General features: G+C 53.9%; 2 protein-coding genes across 2 annotated transcripts in view; both read right to left on the bottom strand.

The window, feature by feature from the left end:
- Positions 1-6,076, bottom strand: part of ALG9 (ALG9 alpha-1,2-mannosyltransferase) — a 33,577-nt gene extending 27,501 nt beyond the window's left edge. Inside the window, exons 1-5 of the mRNA XM_074162383.1 lie at positions 5,976-6,076; positions 5,200-5,338; positions 4,871-5,005; positions 1,530-1,600; positions 531-619 (exon numbers count right to left, since the gene is read on the bottom strand). Coding sequence (XP_074018484.1) covers positions 531-619; positions 1,530-1,600; positions 4,871-5,005; positions 5,200-5,338; positions 5,976-6,076 — 535 coding nt within the window. The remainder of the gene's footprint in view (positions 1-530; positions 620-1,529; positions 1,601-4,870; positions 5,006-5,199; positions 5,339-5,975) is intronic.
- Positions 6,077-12,789: 6,713 nt separating this feature from the next.
- On the bottom strand, positions 12,790-17,499 carry FDXACB1 (ferredoxin-fold anticodon binding domain containing 1). Its single transcript, XM_074162445.1, has 5 exons — positions 17,331-17,499; positions 16,120-16,276; positions 15,777-15,980; positions 15,008-15,166; positions 12,790-14,275 (listed from the first exon to the last, which is right to left on the bottom strand). The coding sequence occupies exons 1-5, from the start codon at positions 17,497-17,499 to the stop codon at positions 13,096-13,098; spliced, it is 1,869 nt and encodes a 622-aa protein (XP_074018546.1). The 3' UTR covers positions 12,790-13,095.
- Between the last annotated feature and the right edge of the window lie 410 nt (positions 17,500-17,909).

Raw genomic sequence — 17,909 nt, 5'->3', positions numbered from 1 at the left:
ATAAGGCTAATCGTCTCTCATTCATTCCATTGGAGCTGGGATGCTATACTGTACACTCTCACTTCAACAAAAGCAAAAAAAACTTTGCTCAAAGTCTCTCTTTGCACTTTACTCATTATCTACAGCAGGTGTTTTCCAAGTGCTTGGCTAGGCAAATGGGTACCACCAGCCAGAGGGGACAGGACACAAAGGCAAATGACAATGCCAAAATATGACCCTCCTTCAAGGAAGGTAGGCCAAGACCCTGTTTAAAAGGCATGGCCCATTGCAGATAGACTGGAGACAGCAATAGAAATAAACATGCCCTGGAAATGGAAAGATTACAAGAGTGATGCAGGGAACATAATTTGAATCAACACTTACTCTGTCATATCTGCCATGAGAAATACCTGCAACAGAATACAACCACTGATTGCTAGGGAGGTATTTTAGTGCTGTGGATTTTCTTCTCTCTGGACCTTTGGTTTCCCTCTTGGTCTTTGCTTTCTATGGACAAAGTAATTGTTACTGTCATTGTTAAGCAAACCTACCTGCAGATGAGCAAAACATCCCAGTGCTGAGTACTAAGAAGGCCAACATCAGCCGGCTAACGTGTAGCCCAAACTTCTTGCACACAGCCCTAAGGAAGCAAGAGAGAATTAGAGACCACAAAAATATACTCAGTACATAAAAGAACCGTGCCTGATGCATGCAGAACCACAAATAATCCATGGAGCACTCTGAGAGCTTGAAAGCGGGTGATTTTCATTACTCAGCCGCTGAAGGCCACCTGAAGAGCAGTATGACTGCCTCTGGCCTGGGGTTTCAGATCCTCCTAAGTTATACTAGTGCAAAATTCTAGAAGAGATTTGTCTTCTACCAGTGTTAGTTGTGCTTGTGGAAATCTCAGAAGCTTAGGGAGTCTGCACTGCTGTAGCAACATCAATCTATCCTAAGATTTTCACCCCTCACAAATCCCATTATGCAAAAAGCCACAGCTCATGTTCTTAAAACTAGACTACTGCCAACAGAAAAGTCATGCAAGGTAATAGTTTGAGAGCCACAAATGAAGAGGCAGCAAGTAAAAATAAAAATCCATCTTAGACAAGATGATTGTATGTTCTGGCTACTGCTTTTAGTGGATGTAAACATCATTGGCAGATATATTACAGACAGCAACAACCAATGTACTCCACAAAAATTCACTATGATAAGCAAACAAGCAGCAGCCTCTCCTCCAGCAGAGCTCAGTTTACAACACTCCCACCCTGTTTGCTGGTATGAGTGAGAAAACAAGTGTGGTCAACAAAATGCTGGAGTGGAGATGTGGGTGGCAAATCTGAAAATACCATTTTGTCCTATCAGTGGAATTCTGACCAATATTTCATTACAGTTATCAAGAGAACATATACTTTCAAGGTTCACTGTGAAGTAGCCTAATTTACCAGACACATCTACACGAGTTTCAGAGTGCATTTCCTGTGGCAATAACTGAGTATGTTACTCACATTGCTCCAAAACATTCACTGTAGACGGAGTCTAATACTCACTTGTAGAAGTAGAGTTCACAAACGCAGCTCAGGAAGGCCAGGAAGCATCGGAGGAAATAGAAGATAAGAACCTAGGAGACATACTCAGAGTCTGAACAAGGTTTACAATGAAGCTTATGCACCTATTATTAACAAGTTGTTCCCAAGAACAACAGTTCTGAACAGGATGAAGCAAGTTTGGCAGTGGTGGATGAGCCTATTCTTGTACACCCAGATCCCGCACCAAGGGATGCTGAAGATCACAGCAGCTCAAGGCCTAGCTAACACCGAAATCCTTTACAACACAGAAAGTGAACACAGTGCATTGAAAGTACCAGAACTACCCCTCTTCTGTTTTCTGTTGTGCAGAAATAATGCCAAGTATGGCAATGGATACCCAAGTGGAGTGCACATTCAGTGCTTTTTCTTTTACATTTCTGTGAGTTCAGTTTCATAGAATCATAGAATCATTCAGGTTGGAAAAGACCCTTGGGATCATCGAGTCCAACCATCTTCCCTATTCTACAAAGTTTTTCCCTACACCATATCCCCCAACACCACATCTAAATGACTCTTAAACTCATCCAAGCATGGTGACTCAACCACCTCCCTGGGCAGCCCGTTCCAGTGTCTGATCACTCTCACTGTGAAGAATTTCTTCCTAATGTCCAGTCTAAACCTACCCTGTTGCAACTCGAAGCCATTCCCTCTTGTTCTATCACTATTTGCTTGTGAGAAGAGACCAGCACCAACCTCTCTACAACGTCCTTTCAAGTAGTTATAGAGAGTGATGAGGTGTCCCCTCAGTCTCCTCTTCCTCAAACTACACAGTCCCAGCTCCCTCAATCATTCTTCATACGACTTATGCTCCAGGCCCTTCACCAGCTTCGTTGCCCTCCTCTGTACCCGCTCCAGCACCTCGATATCTCTCTTGTATTGAGGTGCCCAAAACTGAACACAATACTCCAGGTGTGGCCTCACCAGTGCTGAGTACAGGGGGACAATCACCTCCCTACTTTGCTGGTCACACTATTTCTAATACAAGCCAGGATGCCATTGGCTTTCTTGGCCACCTGGGCACACTGCTGGCTCATACTCAGCCGCTTGTCAATCAGAACCCCTGAGTCCTTTTCCGCCAGGCAGCTTTCCAGCCACACTTCCCCAAGCCTGTACCGATGCATGGGGTTGTTGTGGCCCAAGTGCAGGACCAGGCACTTGGTCTTGTTGAAGTTCATACCATTTAAGGTTCGCCCATAGATCCAACCTATCTAGGTCTCTCTGAAGAGCCTCCCTGTCCACGTGCAGATCAACGCTCCCGCTTAACTTGGTGTCATCTGCGAACTTACAGATGATGCACTCTATGTCATTATCAAGATCATCAATGAAGATGTTAAACAGAAATGGTCCCAACACTGAGCCCTGGGGAGCACCACTTGTGACCAGTCGCCAGCTGGATTTAACTCCATTGAGCACCACTCTTTGGGACTGTCCAGACAAGCCAGTGCTTGATCCAGCAGATAGTATGCTCGCCCAGGCCATGTGCAGCTATTTTTTCCACTAGAATTCTACGGGGAACAGTGTCAAATGCTTTTTGAAAGTCCAGGTAGATAATATCCACAGCCTTTCCTTCATCCAATAATCGGGTCGTCTTGTCATAGAAGGAGATCAGGTTCGTCTGGCAGGACCTGCCTTTCATAAACCCATGCTGACAAGGCCTGATCCCCTGGTTGCCCATTATATGGTTTGTGATGGTACTCAAGATGATCTGCTCCATGACCTTCCCTGGTATCGAGGTCAGGCTGACAGGTCTATAGTTTCCTGGATCCTCCTTTTTGCCTTTCTTGTAGATGGGTGTTACATTTGCCACCCTCCAGTCCATTGGGACCTCCCCAGTTAGCCATGACTTCATATAAATAATGGAAAGCGGTTTGGTGAGCACGTCTGCCAACTCTTTCAGCACTCTTGGGTGTAGCCCATCTGGTCCCATAGACTTGTGTGCATCCAAACGGCGTACCAGGTCACTGATCTCTTCCTCTTTAATTGTGATGCCCTCGTTCTGCTTCCCCTCCCTGTCTCCTAGCTCATGAGGCTGGGTGTCCAGGGAACAGCTAGTTCCACTGCTAAAGACTGAGGCAAAGTAGGCGTTGAGCATCTCAGCCTTTTCCTCGTCCTTGGCGATTATGTTTCCCTCTGCATCCGATAAAGGAGGGAGATTTTTCCTAATCCTCCTTTTGTTGTTAATGAACTTATAGAAACATTTTTTATTATCCTTAACAGCTGTAGCTAGGTTGAGCTCTAGCTGTGCTTTGGCTCTCCTAATTTTCTCCCTGCATAGCGTCACTACCTCTTTATAGTTTTCATGAGAGGCCTGCCCCCTCTTCCAAAGGTTGTAGACTCTCCTTTTGTTTCTGAGATCCAGCAAAAGATCCCTATTTAGCCAGGCTGGTCTTCTTCCTCGCCTACTTGTTTTTCGGCACACAGGGACAGCCTGCTCCTGTGCCTTTAAGACTTCTTTCTTGAAGTATGTCCATCCTTCCTGGACTCCTATATCCTTCAGGACAGCCTCCCAAGGGACTTTGTCTAGCAGTCTTCTGAATAGGTCAAAGTTTGCCCTCCGGAAGTCTAAGGTGGCAGTTTTAGTAACCCCTCTCCTTGTTTCTCCAAGGATCGAGAACTCAATCATCTCATGATCACTGTGCCCTAGACAGCCTCCAACCTTTACTTCCCCCACAAGTTCTTCCCTGTTCACAAGGAGCAGGTCCAGGAGGGCACTTCTCCTGGTCGGCCCACTTACCAGCTGCGTGAGGAAGTTATCCTCCACACACTCTAGGAATCTCCTGGATTGTTCCCTCTCTGCCGTGTTGTATTCCCAGGAGATATCTGGGAAGTTGAAGTTCCCCACGAGAACAAGTTTGCAAAATCCCTTGCAAAATACTAATTTATTTTTTAGTGTATTGAAAAAAAATAATCAGAACAGTCATTGATAGCTGGCATGGAAAACAATATGGGCTTCTAAAGCATCAGGGTGAAACAGGGGTGAATGAGAGCCTATGGCTGCATGGGGACTGTCCCCAGGCCTGCACACTCTCAAAAGGCCAAGGAACCACCAGCCCCTCTGGGATAGCTTCTCAAGCAAACTGGAAACAGCATTTCCCTGCAACTTCCTAGTCACTTTTCCTTGGATCCTGAGTCAGCTCACAAACCCTTGCAAATCCTTACAGGGAGGTTACTGTTTGTAAACAAATTAGTATTTTTTGTAAACACTAATTCTTTTACCTCTGACAACAGACAAAGCAGCTGTTGAACACAGACTAAAGACATGTTTATTCATCACAAAAGAAGCTTTCACACATCTGATTTACCTTATTAGTTTGTAGAACTCTAGCATGGAACAAGGCCGGTAAGGCATGAAGCCACAGGTAAGCATAGGAGCGGATGGCATAGGCTGGAGAGTACTCCCACGTCTGAAACCCCTTTCCATAAATGAGGTAGTGTGTCTAAAATGGAGATTTAATAAATAAGTAAATATGCATCACACAGAGTTGACAGTTTTGCATTTCCCATCTCTAAATTCTCGAGTAGGAAAATTTCTCTTCGAAACACAGAGATTAGCACAAGGTTCTAGATAAATCTGCATTGCACAGGCCAACTACAAACTCACAAAGACCTCCAAGGAGAGAAAGCCGCTTACCGGTTCCCAATAGTTAAACGTCTCATCGCAATCAGAGATGTTGCTTAAGAGAGCTGCACAGAACCTGGCTGAGATGAGACACTTGAAAGCTGTTGATCCTTCAGGGGCCCAAACTTGGCCTGCTTTGCTCCCAGATGATCTAGTCCAAAGAAAAAATACAAATACGCACCATGAAGACTCAGTAACAAGATCAAGACTAGCAAGGTGACACTAGGCAAAGAACTGACAAGCATATTTGCATCTCTGCCATTTGAGCACTGTGTGAAGTACAGAGGAGTCCTTCATTCATTGATTTTTTTGGGGGATGCCAGTCTCCTCCCAAGGAAGCACCATCGTCCCCTCTCACCACACCGGAGTAACGGCCCTGAGTGCTTAACCCAGCGCTGCCAGACAGCCCTCCAGGACCTGCGCCCCATCTCCCCGACAAGAGAGCAAGCCCCCTCACTAGCTGCCACAGGCCCAGGAGGAGCTCCGCCGCAGGGAGACCGGGCAGACCCATTTCCACCGCACACGTCAACCCGGCCGGGCACCCACCAAGGCCACGCGGAGCTGTGGGTACGTTGGAGACGGAAAGACCCGGCAGCGAGGAAATACCTGGGCGGGCGCTCGCAACCGACACCGCCCGGCCGGCGATGGGGCTGCCGGGCCCTGAAGGACGGCCACGATCCCTCCCGAGCGACGGCTGCAGAACCCGCCCTCGCGAGGCTGCCGGGGTCACGCGCCCGGCGCCCGCTGCAGCCCGGCCCCGGCTCCCCGCCGCGCGCTCCGACACCTACTCCCCGCGGGCCTCCTCCGCGATCGCCGCCTCCGACCGCGGCCGGGCCGCCTCCCCGCCACCTCCAGCCCGCGGCCGCTGCCGGGCCCCCTTGGCGGCCATGCCGAGTACGGGAAGCCGTGCGCCCGTTCCCTGCCGCCGGCGGACGAAACGAGAACGGAGCCGAAGCCTCCGGCCGCCATGCCGGGTGTGGGCACGGGCGCGCGCCTCCGCGCGGCCGTAAACGCCCTCTTACCGCGGACGGCCGATAGCAGCGCTCCGGCGCGGAGCGGGGACACCGCTGCACCGGACGCCGGGACCAAAGCAAGGGTCCCTCGGCCACCCGCCACGGCACCGCTTCTCGCCAGCCGGCCGCTCTCCCCGCTGCAGCCCCGCGGCGGCTGTGGCTCGTCCCCGCCCGCGCCCCCTTCCCTGCCCCCTGCCCGCGTAGAGTTGGGCAGGAAAGTAGCTAAATGGGGGACACATCGTTGGAGAGAGCATTTTATTGGGTGCTCTCAGCACTGAATAGCTGGGAAAAAAAGCAGGGACAGAAGCTGTTTCGGGACAGGGAGGAGGACCATCTTCTTCCAGAGGCTGAGGTCCAGCGGCTTCCTCCTCCGTACAGATACTGAAAGAAAAGCATTCAGAACAGGGGAAACCACCTCAAAATCCCTGCTCCTGAAAACTCATTACTCTGCGTACACACAGCCTCAAAGGACACTTTGGGTGTCTGCAGGGCCCTTCCACCCCCCACAGCTGGTGCAGCAATATCAAGGTACAAAAAATAGTTTTCAGAGAACTTTGGGAAGTCGTGTCATCTTAATGCAGAATTGGAGCACTTCTAAAAATCTCGGGAACTGCAATGAGCCAAGTACCTGCTCCAGAGGCACAGAAAACATACCCAAAGGGACAGGGATGCCTTAGGCGACCACAGCACTGAAGACAGGGACATGCCTTCCCAGGAGTGCCTTTCTTGTGCCCCTTCTTCAGTCCGCTGCCACTCCTCTTCTCCCTCGCTCTTGTCTGGCGGTTCCTTCCACGCACGATGGATGCCTCTTCTTTCTTCTCCACCAGAAGCTGCTGCAAAGGCAGGAGGACGTGGTCAGGACCAAGAAGCCCCCGCTTCTCTGCCTGGAGGACAGACGGACACCAGCCCGGCCCCTGGAGGGAGCTCTCCAGCGCACCGCCCAACCCCGGCCGTCCTCCCACACCTACCCCCTACCCCCCCCCCCCCCCCCCCCCCCCCGAAAAAACCTCACAGATCGCCTTTTCTCACCAAACTGGTGCTCCGCTGCCGCCTGTGGAGTTCCAGCCAGTGCCGGAGCTGGGCTTGGAGGCGGGCACCCTGGGCAAATGGAGCTGGACGTGCAAAGCAGCGGCCAAAGAGCCTGCACCCCTGCTTACAGGGGGCTCGAGCCACTGCCTGGACCTCAAAGTGCCTGGAACTTCAGGGCACTAGCCGGGCCCTGGCTTACAGGGCAGCCCTGGTCCCAAAAGCCGTCAGAGGCTCCTTCTCTCTGATGCAGGGGCACCCTGACCTGCACCCCACTAACGGGGTGGTCGCCCCACACAGGCTGCCAGCAGAGCATTATTAAGAGTGCTCGGCACTTTCTGCCCTGAAGGCATGTGAATCGGCAGCAGTGGCTAGTGACTGGCAAGGGCTTTCCCTGGGAGGTTGTGGGGGCTTGGGCAGAAGAACTTTCTGAGGTGGGTTCCCCATCACTCGGGAGAAGCTGCCGCTTCAATGAGCAGCAGTTTGGAAAGTGGCTGGTGTTTGGGGCCTGCAAATGGTGCTTGCCACCCTAAACCTGCTGCCCTGTCCTGCCCTGTCCTGTCATGCCCTGCCGTGCCCGAGTCCCCTTTCCCTCTGCTGTCAGCCGGGGAGAAAGAGAACCCCCGGGGAAGGCAAAAGAGGTGGGGGGGAAAGGGTCCTCTCCGGAGCCTGCAAGCGGGGCCCGGGTCCTGCCCAGGAAGCCCTGGCACTGGGCTTTAGGGCGTTGAACTGTGTCACCCTCCCAGAAGCAGGGCTGGGGCCTCTGCTCTTTAAACCCCCAGGATGCTGGGCACCACACGGTGCCCAAGATGACTAAGAACAGGGGGGTAGGGGGCGAGGAGGGGAAGGACGGCCAAAGAGCAGGGACCAGGGACCGCCGCGGGGAGGTCCCTCCGGGGGAAGGCTTTCCGCCGTTCTCCGGGCGGAGGAGCTCGCACTCCTGTGAAAGAACTGCACCGTCCCCCCCCAGCAACAGCTCCTAAAGAAGAAAGAAAAAAAGAAAAGCAAGGCATCTAATCGTGTGTGTGGAACGACGAGGCAAAAGCAAACAAGAGGAAGTGCGGCAGGCTGGAGAAAGAGAAAGGCAAAGAGGAAGGCACTCTAAGCAAAGGGACCTCAGGGATGCGGCCAAACAAGAGCATTTGTGGTGCTTTTGGAAAGGTTTTTATGACTTTGGGGGAGGTACTTGGCTCAGTGCCGTTCCCTGAGTTTTTAGAAGCCATTCCAATCCTGTATTACAAAGACACAACTTCCAAATTTTGGCCCTTGGAGGGCCGGGGCCAGGGACACTGCCTGCTTACAGGTGGTCCCTCCCAGCACCTCCCGCCCAGTGCAGGGGACATGCACAGCCCTACTTACAGGGCGGTCCCCCTCGGCTTGGCACTCCCAGGGTTGACTTAAAGGGCAGCCCTGGTCCCAAAGGCTCTCGGAGGCTCCTTCTCTCCCCCGCTAACGGGGCGGTCGCCCCACACAGGCTGCCAGCGGAGCAGAAGGCTCCCAAGACCCAGACCCTGATTACAGGCAGGTCGACACCCAGGGAGCCAGAGAGCTTGGCCTTCCCCCACAGCAGCAGGAGCGAGACTCAACAGCCAGGCAGTGGAGCTTCACGGCCAAAGGCCGGGGGGCCGGCGGCCCAGTCCCAAGGACAGGGAGGGCACACGCCGGGCCCCACACATCCTGGCCCCACGCCTCTGAAAGGCTGGGGCCAGGGGCACCCGCCTGATTACAGGGGGTCCCGCCAAGCGCAGGGGACGGGCACGGCCCTACTTACAGGGCGGTCCCCCTCGGCTCGGCACTCCCAACCAGCCCCACGGAGCCCGAGGCTCCCACCTGCGCCCGAGTGACGGGCCGGCCAGCCTGGCTGCAGCACAACCACAACCACCACCACCACCTCCTCCTCCTCCTCCTCTTCGGGAGCCCAGGGGGCGACCTCGACCCCAACCGCGGGGAGGTCACCCCAGCCAAAAGCAGCCCCAAAGGCGGGCCTGTGCCCTCCGGCACAGCACTTCCTCAACCTGCACCCTTCCAAAGGGCGAGGGAGGGCTCGCTCCTGCTGGCTGGCTAAAGCAGCCGCCCCAGCCCTGCTTACAGGGAGGCCGGGCTGCTCCTGGGGACACAGGGCTCCACGGGCTCGTGACACGCGCCCCAAGTACGGGGCCGTCACGCTGGCAGGTCGCCAGCAGGACAGGCAGCCGCGCAGGCAGAGAGAGACCCAGGCTCTGACTACAGGCCGGGCGCCTTGCCCGCACTCTACGGCTAAAGCGGCTTCGCTCCGTCCTTAGAAAGGAGAGGCAAGCCCAGACCCTCCCTCCGCTCGCGGCCTCAGAGGGGACTCCCCCGTTGCCGCACAGAGCCCTCTCTCCCTCCTGGGAAGTTTAAGCTAAGTACGCTGCAGTAATTTTAACAGGGGCCTAAACAAGAAGCTCATTTGCTCTCTCACTCACACGGACACAGACGCAGACACAGACACACACACAGATACACACACAGATACATACAGGGATAAATAGAAGTTCCGAGAAGGGAGGGCGAGCCCTGCGCAGCCGCTCTCTGGGGAGCCATCCCTACCACCAAGCAGGTGAGGAGAGCCTCAGACCTGCCCCCCTGGGGCTGCATGGAGGCCTGAGGGGCCTCACATGCCAAGGGCCTTCACGGGTGGCCAAAGGGCAAATGGCGCAACACGCCCCAACTCCCGGGGGTCACACAGGCCAGGCCACCAGCAGGCACAAAGCCACCGGGGCAGGGGGAAGTGGGCGAGGAAACGGCCCTCCCCTGCTTACAGGGTGGGCTTGGGGTCCAGCGAGCTCCATTTCCCCCTCAGGTGTGGAGACAGTGGCCCTTGCCCTCCCTACAGGGTTGCCACTCTCTCCAGGCAGCCAAACCATAGGGCAACATGGCCAAAGGCCGAAGACCTGAGCCCTGGTTACAGGGAGGTCGCCCAGTACAAAGCCAGCCAGGGCACAAAGGTGCTGGCAATGGTCTCGTGTGACTACAGCCCTGGTAACAGGGAGGTCCCTTTGCCCAGAGCACCATTTTCCTTCCCTCTCTCCAACCGATCACTCCTCCTCTCACCTGCTCCTACCCCGCAATTCCTCACCATGCCTCGTGTGTGTTTCTTCTCCAGGAGCCGCTTCCAAGGAAGGAGGGCACAGTCAAGCACCAACTCCTCCGTCCGGAGGAGAGAAGAAAGCCAGCCCCCGGAGGGAGGTTCCCACAGCGCTCCCCGGCCCCCAGCCATCCTCCCCCGCCCCTACCCATTACCCCCCCAGGCTCAGTCACCTCAGACCCACTTTTCTTACCGCCATAGTACCCAGTGGCCCAGAGGGAGGCAAAAACCAGAGGCCTCAGCCCCACTTCCGGGTCGATGGCCCAGCTCAAGGCAATAAAATGGCCTCCCAATGCCAGGGCTTCCCAGGCAGGACCCAGGCCCCGCTTGCAAGCACAACCCAATGCCTGGAGAAGGCCCCTTCCTCCCGCGTTCCCCGGTGGTTCTCTTTCTCCCAAGCTGCTCCTGAGGCCAAGAGCAAAGAGAAGGAGGCCTAGGGCAGGGCATGCCCAGCCCCACACATCCTGGCCCCATACCTCTGAAAGGCCAGGGCCAGATACCCACCTGATTACAGGGGGTGCCTCCCAGCACCTGCCGTTGGGTGCAGGGGACAGGCACAGCCCTACTTACAGGACGGTCCCCCTTGGCTCAGCACTCCCAACAAGTCTCATGGAGCCTGAGGCTCTGACCTCTGCCCGAGTTACGGGCCAGCTGTCCTGGCTCTTCACCTCTTCAGGAGCTCCACTTCCCCCCCCAGGTACAGAGATGGTGGCTCTCACCCTCCTTACAGGGTTGCCCCTCTCTCCGGGCAGCCTAACTACGGGGCAACATGGCAAAAGGCCAACAAAAGCAAAGACCTGAGCCCTGGTTACAGGGAGGTCACCCAGCGCAAAGCCAGCCGGGGCACAAAAGTGCTGGCAACACCCTTGACTGACCATAGCCCCGATTACAGGGAGGCCCCTTTGCCCAGAGCGCCCTTCTCTTTCCTCCACGTCAGTCTCCCGGGCTTCCTCCCTCTTCTTCTCGCTCGCTTTTGCCTCGCAGTGCCACACGATGGATGCCTCCTCTGTCTGCTCCACCAGCTGTTGCCGAGGCAGGGGGACGCGGTCAGGACCGAGAGGGACGCCGGCCCCCGGAGGGAGCTCTCCACAGCACCGGCCGGCCCTCGGCCCGCCCCCCCCAAGCCCCTACCCCTACCCCGGGAGGAATTTCCTTCCCAAAGAGGCTGCAGGGCTCCATTGTTAGAATTAAAGAGAAGATTTTCCAGATGTAGAATTAACGAATTACTTACTGGTGGAAGAGTCTCACAGAACTGTCTGGTCGTACTTCTTCAGGACCAAGAGGAACGCCGGCCTTCGGAGGGAGCTCTCCTCAGCACCGCCCGACCCCCGGAGGGGGATCCCCTCAGCACCGCCCGACCCCCGGAGGGGGATCCCCTCAGCACCGCCCGACCCTCGGAGGGGGATCCCCTCAGCACCCCCCGACCCCCGGAGGGGGATCCCCTCAGCACCGCCCGACCCTCGGAGGGGGATCCCCTCAGCACCCCCCGACCCCCGGAGGGAGCTCCCCTCAGCACCGCCCGACCCCCGGAGGGGGATCCCCTCAGCACCGCCCGACCCCCGGAGGGGGATCCCCTCAGCACCGCCCGACCCCCGGCTGTCTTCCCGCCCCTACCCCCTGCCCCGGAAAAAACTCGGAGATCGGCTTTTCTCACCGAATTGCTGCTCCGGTGCTCCCTCCAGTGAAGAGTTCGAAGTGTTCTCCGCTGCTCCGGGCTCCTGGCCGCTCCGGGCGGGGTCTTCACCCTCCGGACCCGCTGTGGCGATAGCCGACCGCGCCTCCCCGGGACGGCGCCTGAGCCCCAGCCCTCCCCACGGCGCTCGCAGACCCCCCGAAGGCGATGGTCGACCCCCGCTCGCCCGCCCCGAGACGATCGCGGACCCTTCCCCGACGACGCCCGCCCGCCCCGAGGCGATCGCGGACCCTCCCCACGAAGGCGATGGTCGACCCCCGCTCGCTCGCCCGCCCCGAGGCCACCGCGAACCCTCCCCAGGCGGCGCCGGCCCCCGCCCGCCCGCCCCGTCCCCCGGCGGGTCCCTCTCCCCTTCCCCTCAGGCTGCCGCGCGCCCTCTCACACAGGCGCGCGACCCCTCCCGCTCCCCTTCCCCTCAGGCGGCCGCGCGACCCCCACACAGGCGCGCGCCCCCTCCCCTTCCAATCAGCGGCCGCGCGCGCCCCCTCACCCCCCCCCCCAGGCGCGAGACCGTTGGCGCCCCCCGCGCGTGCCCCCGGCCCACGAGCCGCCCGCGTGAGGGGGCACGTGCCCGGCGCCTGCCGCGGCCTCGCGCCCCCTGTGGGACCGTCCGGGCGGCTCCGGCCCGCGGGGGTCGGGGGGGCTCCGAGCACCGGCGCAGAGAGTTCCCAGCGCTCAGACAGCCCTTGGGAAGGGGAACGGCCCTCCCTCCTCCAGCGGACTTGATGCAATCGCCACCAATACAAGGCACCGGGCAAACACAAGCCAGAGTAGAAGTGCATTGGAACCAGCAAGAAGATCAAGTCCAGTCTCACAGGACCCTAGCAAAGAAAGGCTCCGCTTTAAAAAGTGAGTTTTCATGACACACACGGAGAACAGGAAGGTGCTTGGTCTTCATTAACAGGAATTTCCACATTTAGAACGTGCACAGGTACTTAAAGTCCCCACCGCCTTCGTAGGAGGCACTGCAATAACCCACGGCGTTAGGCCCAACAAGATGTAGGCTACATTTTCCACATCGGCAACAAGCGCAGACTCTGCTCGAGCACCTGAGAACAACCTATAATGCTCTACCGTAGAGTTACCCGCAAGCGTTGGTTTATTTCCTTCCGAAAGAGCAGCTGCATCTCTGCCACCTCCTGGCGGCTCAGTGCCTTGTCACAGGACTGAAAGGTCAGCCTGTAGCAGAGACTTTTCCGTCCCGTCTCTGACTGCTGGAAACTGTCGATTAACTGGATGGATACGACCATTTCACCTGACACCTGCCTAGCAATGGTGTGAAAAGCAACCTCATCAAATTGTTCCCCATCAGGAACCCAAAAGCTGACATCGTGCACGTAGGAAGGTGGATAGAGAGAGAAACTCTTGAAAAGCCTTAACTCTCCTCTAGGAAATTGACAGAGGAATCGTGTGTCTGATGTCCAGAGCATTCGCCAGTCAGATATTCCAGAGATCAACATGGCTAGGAGGTCAAGATTCAGTGAAACAAAGACAACCACTAACTCACTGCTTACCAGTTCAGTCCTTATAATTCCCACACAGGAGCCCTTCTCACAGGAGCCTGAAGTATCTATCTCCATACAGATGAAGTACTGAATTGTACTAAGATGAGATTCAAAAGCAGCAAAGTCGTTCAGCTCAGTTGTTTCAAAGCTTGTTGCTTCCTGCAGACTGATACTCAGTTTAAAGCCGGAAACAGTCTGGTGAAGAGAACGTATGCTCGTTTTGATGCTATTCGCCAACATCTGGATACAGCTGTTCTCGGTATCCCTGTTAACTGCACATACAAAAACCACCTCATGAAAAACAGGCATGGAGTAAGGAGTGATAAGACACTTCCTGAAAACTGGGCCAGAAAGAACATGAAGTGTCCCCGGGACAAAGGTTCCTCTTTGTATTATTGCCTGAGCATAAGGTAGAAGGGAAGGTCTAAGATAATACTGTTTTGAAATGTGGCATCCCTCTTGTACATTCACCCAGCCATTCTTATCTGTGTCCCTGCAAAAATCAACATGGGAAAATAAAACTGCATTTGCCACTCCATTAGACATTTCTTCAGCGCTTGGAGTTTCCTCTGGATTCAGAATGATCCAAAAGATATTTGAGTGACAAATATCATTGAGGTGACCTTGGTGGAGCAGAGAAAGGCAGCAGTCAATGTTCTGTAACGGAAAGGCTTGGCTGAGCTCTGCAGTGAGCTTCTCCTTTACTGTCCGTACTGGATGATTTGAATTTAGTTCTAGGAAACCCCTGTGAAAAATAAAAGCACAAATTACAGACACCACTAAACAGATTTCCTTGAAATGCCTTCCTGTGATCACAAATTGAGTGCAGCAATTTACCCAAAACAATCTCAGATATTACGTCAGTTTCTAGTAAGTACCTGAACAAGCCAAGTCTTCCATCAAAGGTGTTGCAACGGCTAACACGTTTTCAGGACGGTGCAGTTTGTTCCCAGTTTGCAATCAAGAATTAACTGCACTTTCGCTGGTAAAAAAGGAATGGGACTTAAGAGTCAGCATCACCATTCCCACTCAGCACAGCCATTACCAAACTACAGAAATGAATCGAGTTGTGCTAGCCCTGGAGGGTCTCTGAAGTATGCAGCAGTTCGTCTAAGAGGTTAGCATTTTTTATCCTAGCTAGCCTTAGTATTGTGGTATTAGCAGACACCAAGTCACCTCCTGAATTTCTTCCACGGTACAGTAAAACAGATTAAAGTTTTCATTTTTATTTGTGTGTTCCAGTATACAGCAACTTGGTCTCAACCGTAAAGTTTCTTTTTGTTCTGTAGACTTATTTTCAAGTAGGCCATAACCACGAGCCAATATGAAGCAGACTTGAAGAAGAAATGGAACAGAACGAAAAGGGAAAAGAAGGGAAACTGAAAAAATTCCATTTTATCTGACACCTATGCTGGTCATTCCCACTGAGAGCAGGATTGTGTGTTATTGCCAAACAGAAGCTAATTATAAAACTTACCTATTAATTTTATCCACAAGTACCTGCGGTACTTGGAAAGAAACTTTTCGGCTTTCCAGTTCTATCTCGCAGATCATAGGTTTGAAATACGGAAGTGGCGTGCTTCGTGTGAAAATGTGGTTTAAAGCACCCTCTATATGGAAAGATTTATCTTGACTCCTAACAATACACAAAAGCAGAGCAAAGTCATTGATCGTTTCCTATATCTAATGTTTCACAAGTAAGCATTACAGAGATAACTCTATTTAACACTAACACACCTCTCTTTGAATCCCAGGTCTTGTTACAAGGTGACAAAAACACAGCACTACCATATTTGTACTGGGAAGGTGGTCCAATGTTGGAACAAGCTGCACAGAAAGGTCACGCAGTCTCCAACTCTGGGGACTGAATGTGGCTCTGAGCAACTTGCTCTAGCTGGCTTTGCTTTGAGCTGTGGGGTAGGGCTAGATGATTGCCAGAGGTCCCTGCCAACGTCAAACATGCTGCGATTCTGTGATTATCTGCTCAGCAGATACACATACCGCAGTCCTCCTGCTGTGTTTAGGCAGGACCATTTTGACCTTTAAAATCCTAAGATAATCTTATTTTTTAGGGGGTACTTTGGCAAGAAGCTTGCATTTTTATCTTGGCTATTCAACTTAGAGCCGATAAAGAACTGTAGCTATTTTAAGGAAAATTAAAGGGAGTTCCTCTCTTCAACACAGAAGATATTAAAAGACCATACTAGTGCTAGGCATTATAAGAGCACAATATCAATGATGGTTACCTGTAGCCTGTACACTTATATCCACGGATAGTCTCTGCTTTAAAAGGATGAACATTACTCAAGATAAATCCAGCTCCTGCTGCCATGGCCACTATTTGCCAGCTGTTGTGCCATTCCCTCCTTGGTTGATCAGCAGGTGTCCCACCCTGTCCATTGCAAAGAGCCACATGGACCTCTCCCTCCTCTGTCAGCACTTCTGCGGCGCTAGAAGGAAACCCAGGCAACAAGAAAAATCCTGCTAGCACACACAGAAATTTTATAGTGTCAGAAAAACAGCTGTAACACAGCCAGAAATATGTATCGCAGCAGTTGATTAGGATAGAACTGCTTCTGGTTTACTCACCTACGGAAAAAGCAGGCAAGAAGCTCTCTGTTCTTCACCACTCCAGCTTTTCTCCCACAGTGAGGGAAGTTGAAATAAATACAATCAAATTCTCTTTTTTCTGGTAAAAAATAGTCCTTCAGCTTGGTGCAGTCCACAGAAAACAAAACTTCAGCTCCTTCAAAATTAAAGAAAAACCAAGAGTCTGATGTTTATCGTTACTGAAAATTTTAAAATCATAGAATCATAGAATTGCCTAGGTTGGAAGGGACCTTTCAGATCACCTAGTCCAACCGTCAACCTAATACTGACAAAAACCATCACTAAAGCATATCTCTAAGCACTACGTCTACCCATCTAGTCCATTTTTAAGCACATCAGAGCAGCAGCTGCCATGCATCTTCCTACTCGTGTATTTGGAAAACCAGAATGCCCAGGCTCCCTTTGCTCTCTTGCAGAGACTTCTGCTCACTGGCTACTTTTTTCAGAACTATTTCACAGAATCATAGAATGGTTTAGGTTGGAAGGGACCTAGGGTTGGAAGGATCACCTAGTTCCAACCCCCCTGCCACGGGCAGGGACACCTCCCACCAGACCAGGTTGTTCAAAGCCCCGTCCAACCTGGCCTTGAACACTTCCAGGGATGGGGCATCCACAGCTTCTCTGGGCAACCTGTTCCAGTGCCTCACCACCCTCATAGTGAAAAATTTCTTCCTAATATCTAATCGAAATCTACCCTCTTCCAGTTTGAATCCATTACCCCTCGTCCTATCACTACATGCCCTTGTGAAAAGCACCTCTCCAGCTTTCCTGTAGGTCCCCTTCAGATACTGGAAGGCGCTATTAGGTCTTTCCGGAGCCTTCTCCTCTCCAGGCTGAACGACTCCAACTCTCTCAGTCTGTCGATTCCAGCCTGATTAGATTTTAGGGCATTCGACTCAGCCTCTTGGACAACTCCAGCTCCTCGTGGGAAGTGTCCTCCGGAGACCTGCCTGGAGCGGTGGAGGGCTCCAAGGCGCCTGGACATCTCCCGCGGCGGCACGGCAGCGCCGGGTCCCCGGTTTAAGGGAAGCGTGTCGCACTACAGCCCTGCCCTGAGCGTTGCGGGAAGAGCGGGTACCGCTAACGGCCGAGCACCCCCCGTCCCGGTCTCCCACGTCGCCTCGCTCAAGGACCCCTACTACCACCCTCCCTTCCCACCGATCCGCCGAGCCCCGCCGGCGCCGACCCACCTCCCTCCCGCAGCCGCCGGACGTTTTCCGCGGCCCGCCCCCGCCCGCGCACCTCCTCTTCGCTCTCGTAGCAAGTGGCCACGACGCGGGTCCCCGCCGCCCCGCACAGGGAGGCCGCGAAGGAGAAGTTGCCCTCGCCGAGCAGCAGGACGCGGCGCGCCGCCTCCATCTCCCCAGCCGGCCCGCACACCGGCGCTCCCTCATGACGTTGCTGCCGGCCGCTGATGAGCTCATCGCCCCTTGGTGACGTCACGCCGCGCCGCCCCAGGTGAATCGAAAGCCCTCAGCAAAGCTTTGTGATCTTAGCCTAGACTGGTTTGGAAGTAGTAGGGCAACAGGAAATACTTTGGTCTTCCTGTAAGGTATAAAGTGTTGAACTTTTAAACTTATATTTAGCTATGCTAAATGTGGGGTTTTCTTTTCCGCGTGATCACTGCTTTGAAACAACATCAGAGAATAAAAGGACGCGCACAGAACTGAAACTGTCGGATATGTGAGGTAGCTAAAGAGGAGCTTCTGAATGACATTTGTGCTTTGAGATGAGAGGATTGTTTTCTGTCGTTTTCTCATTGTTGAGTA

The sequence above is a fragment of the Numenius arquata genome, chromosome 22, assembly GCF_964106895.1.
Source record: "Numenius arquata chromosome 22, bNumArq3.hap1.1, whole genome shotgun sequence".
Lineage (NCBI taxonomy): Eukaryota > Metazoa > Chordata > Aves > Charadriiformes > Scolopacidae > Numenius > Numenius arquata.
This window is presented reverse-complemented; position numbering and strand designations above follow the sequence as displayed.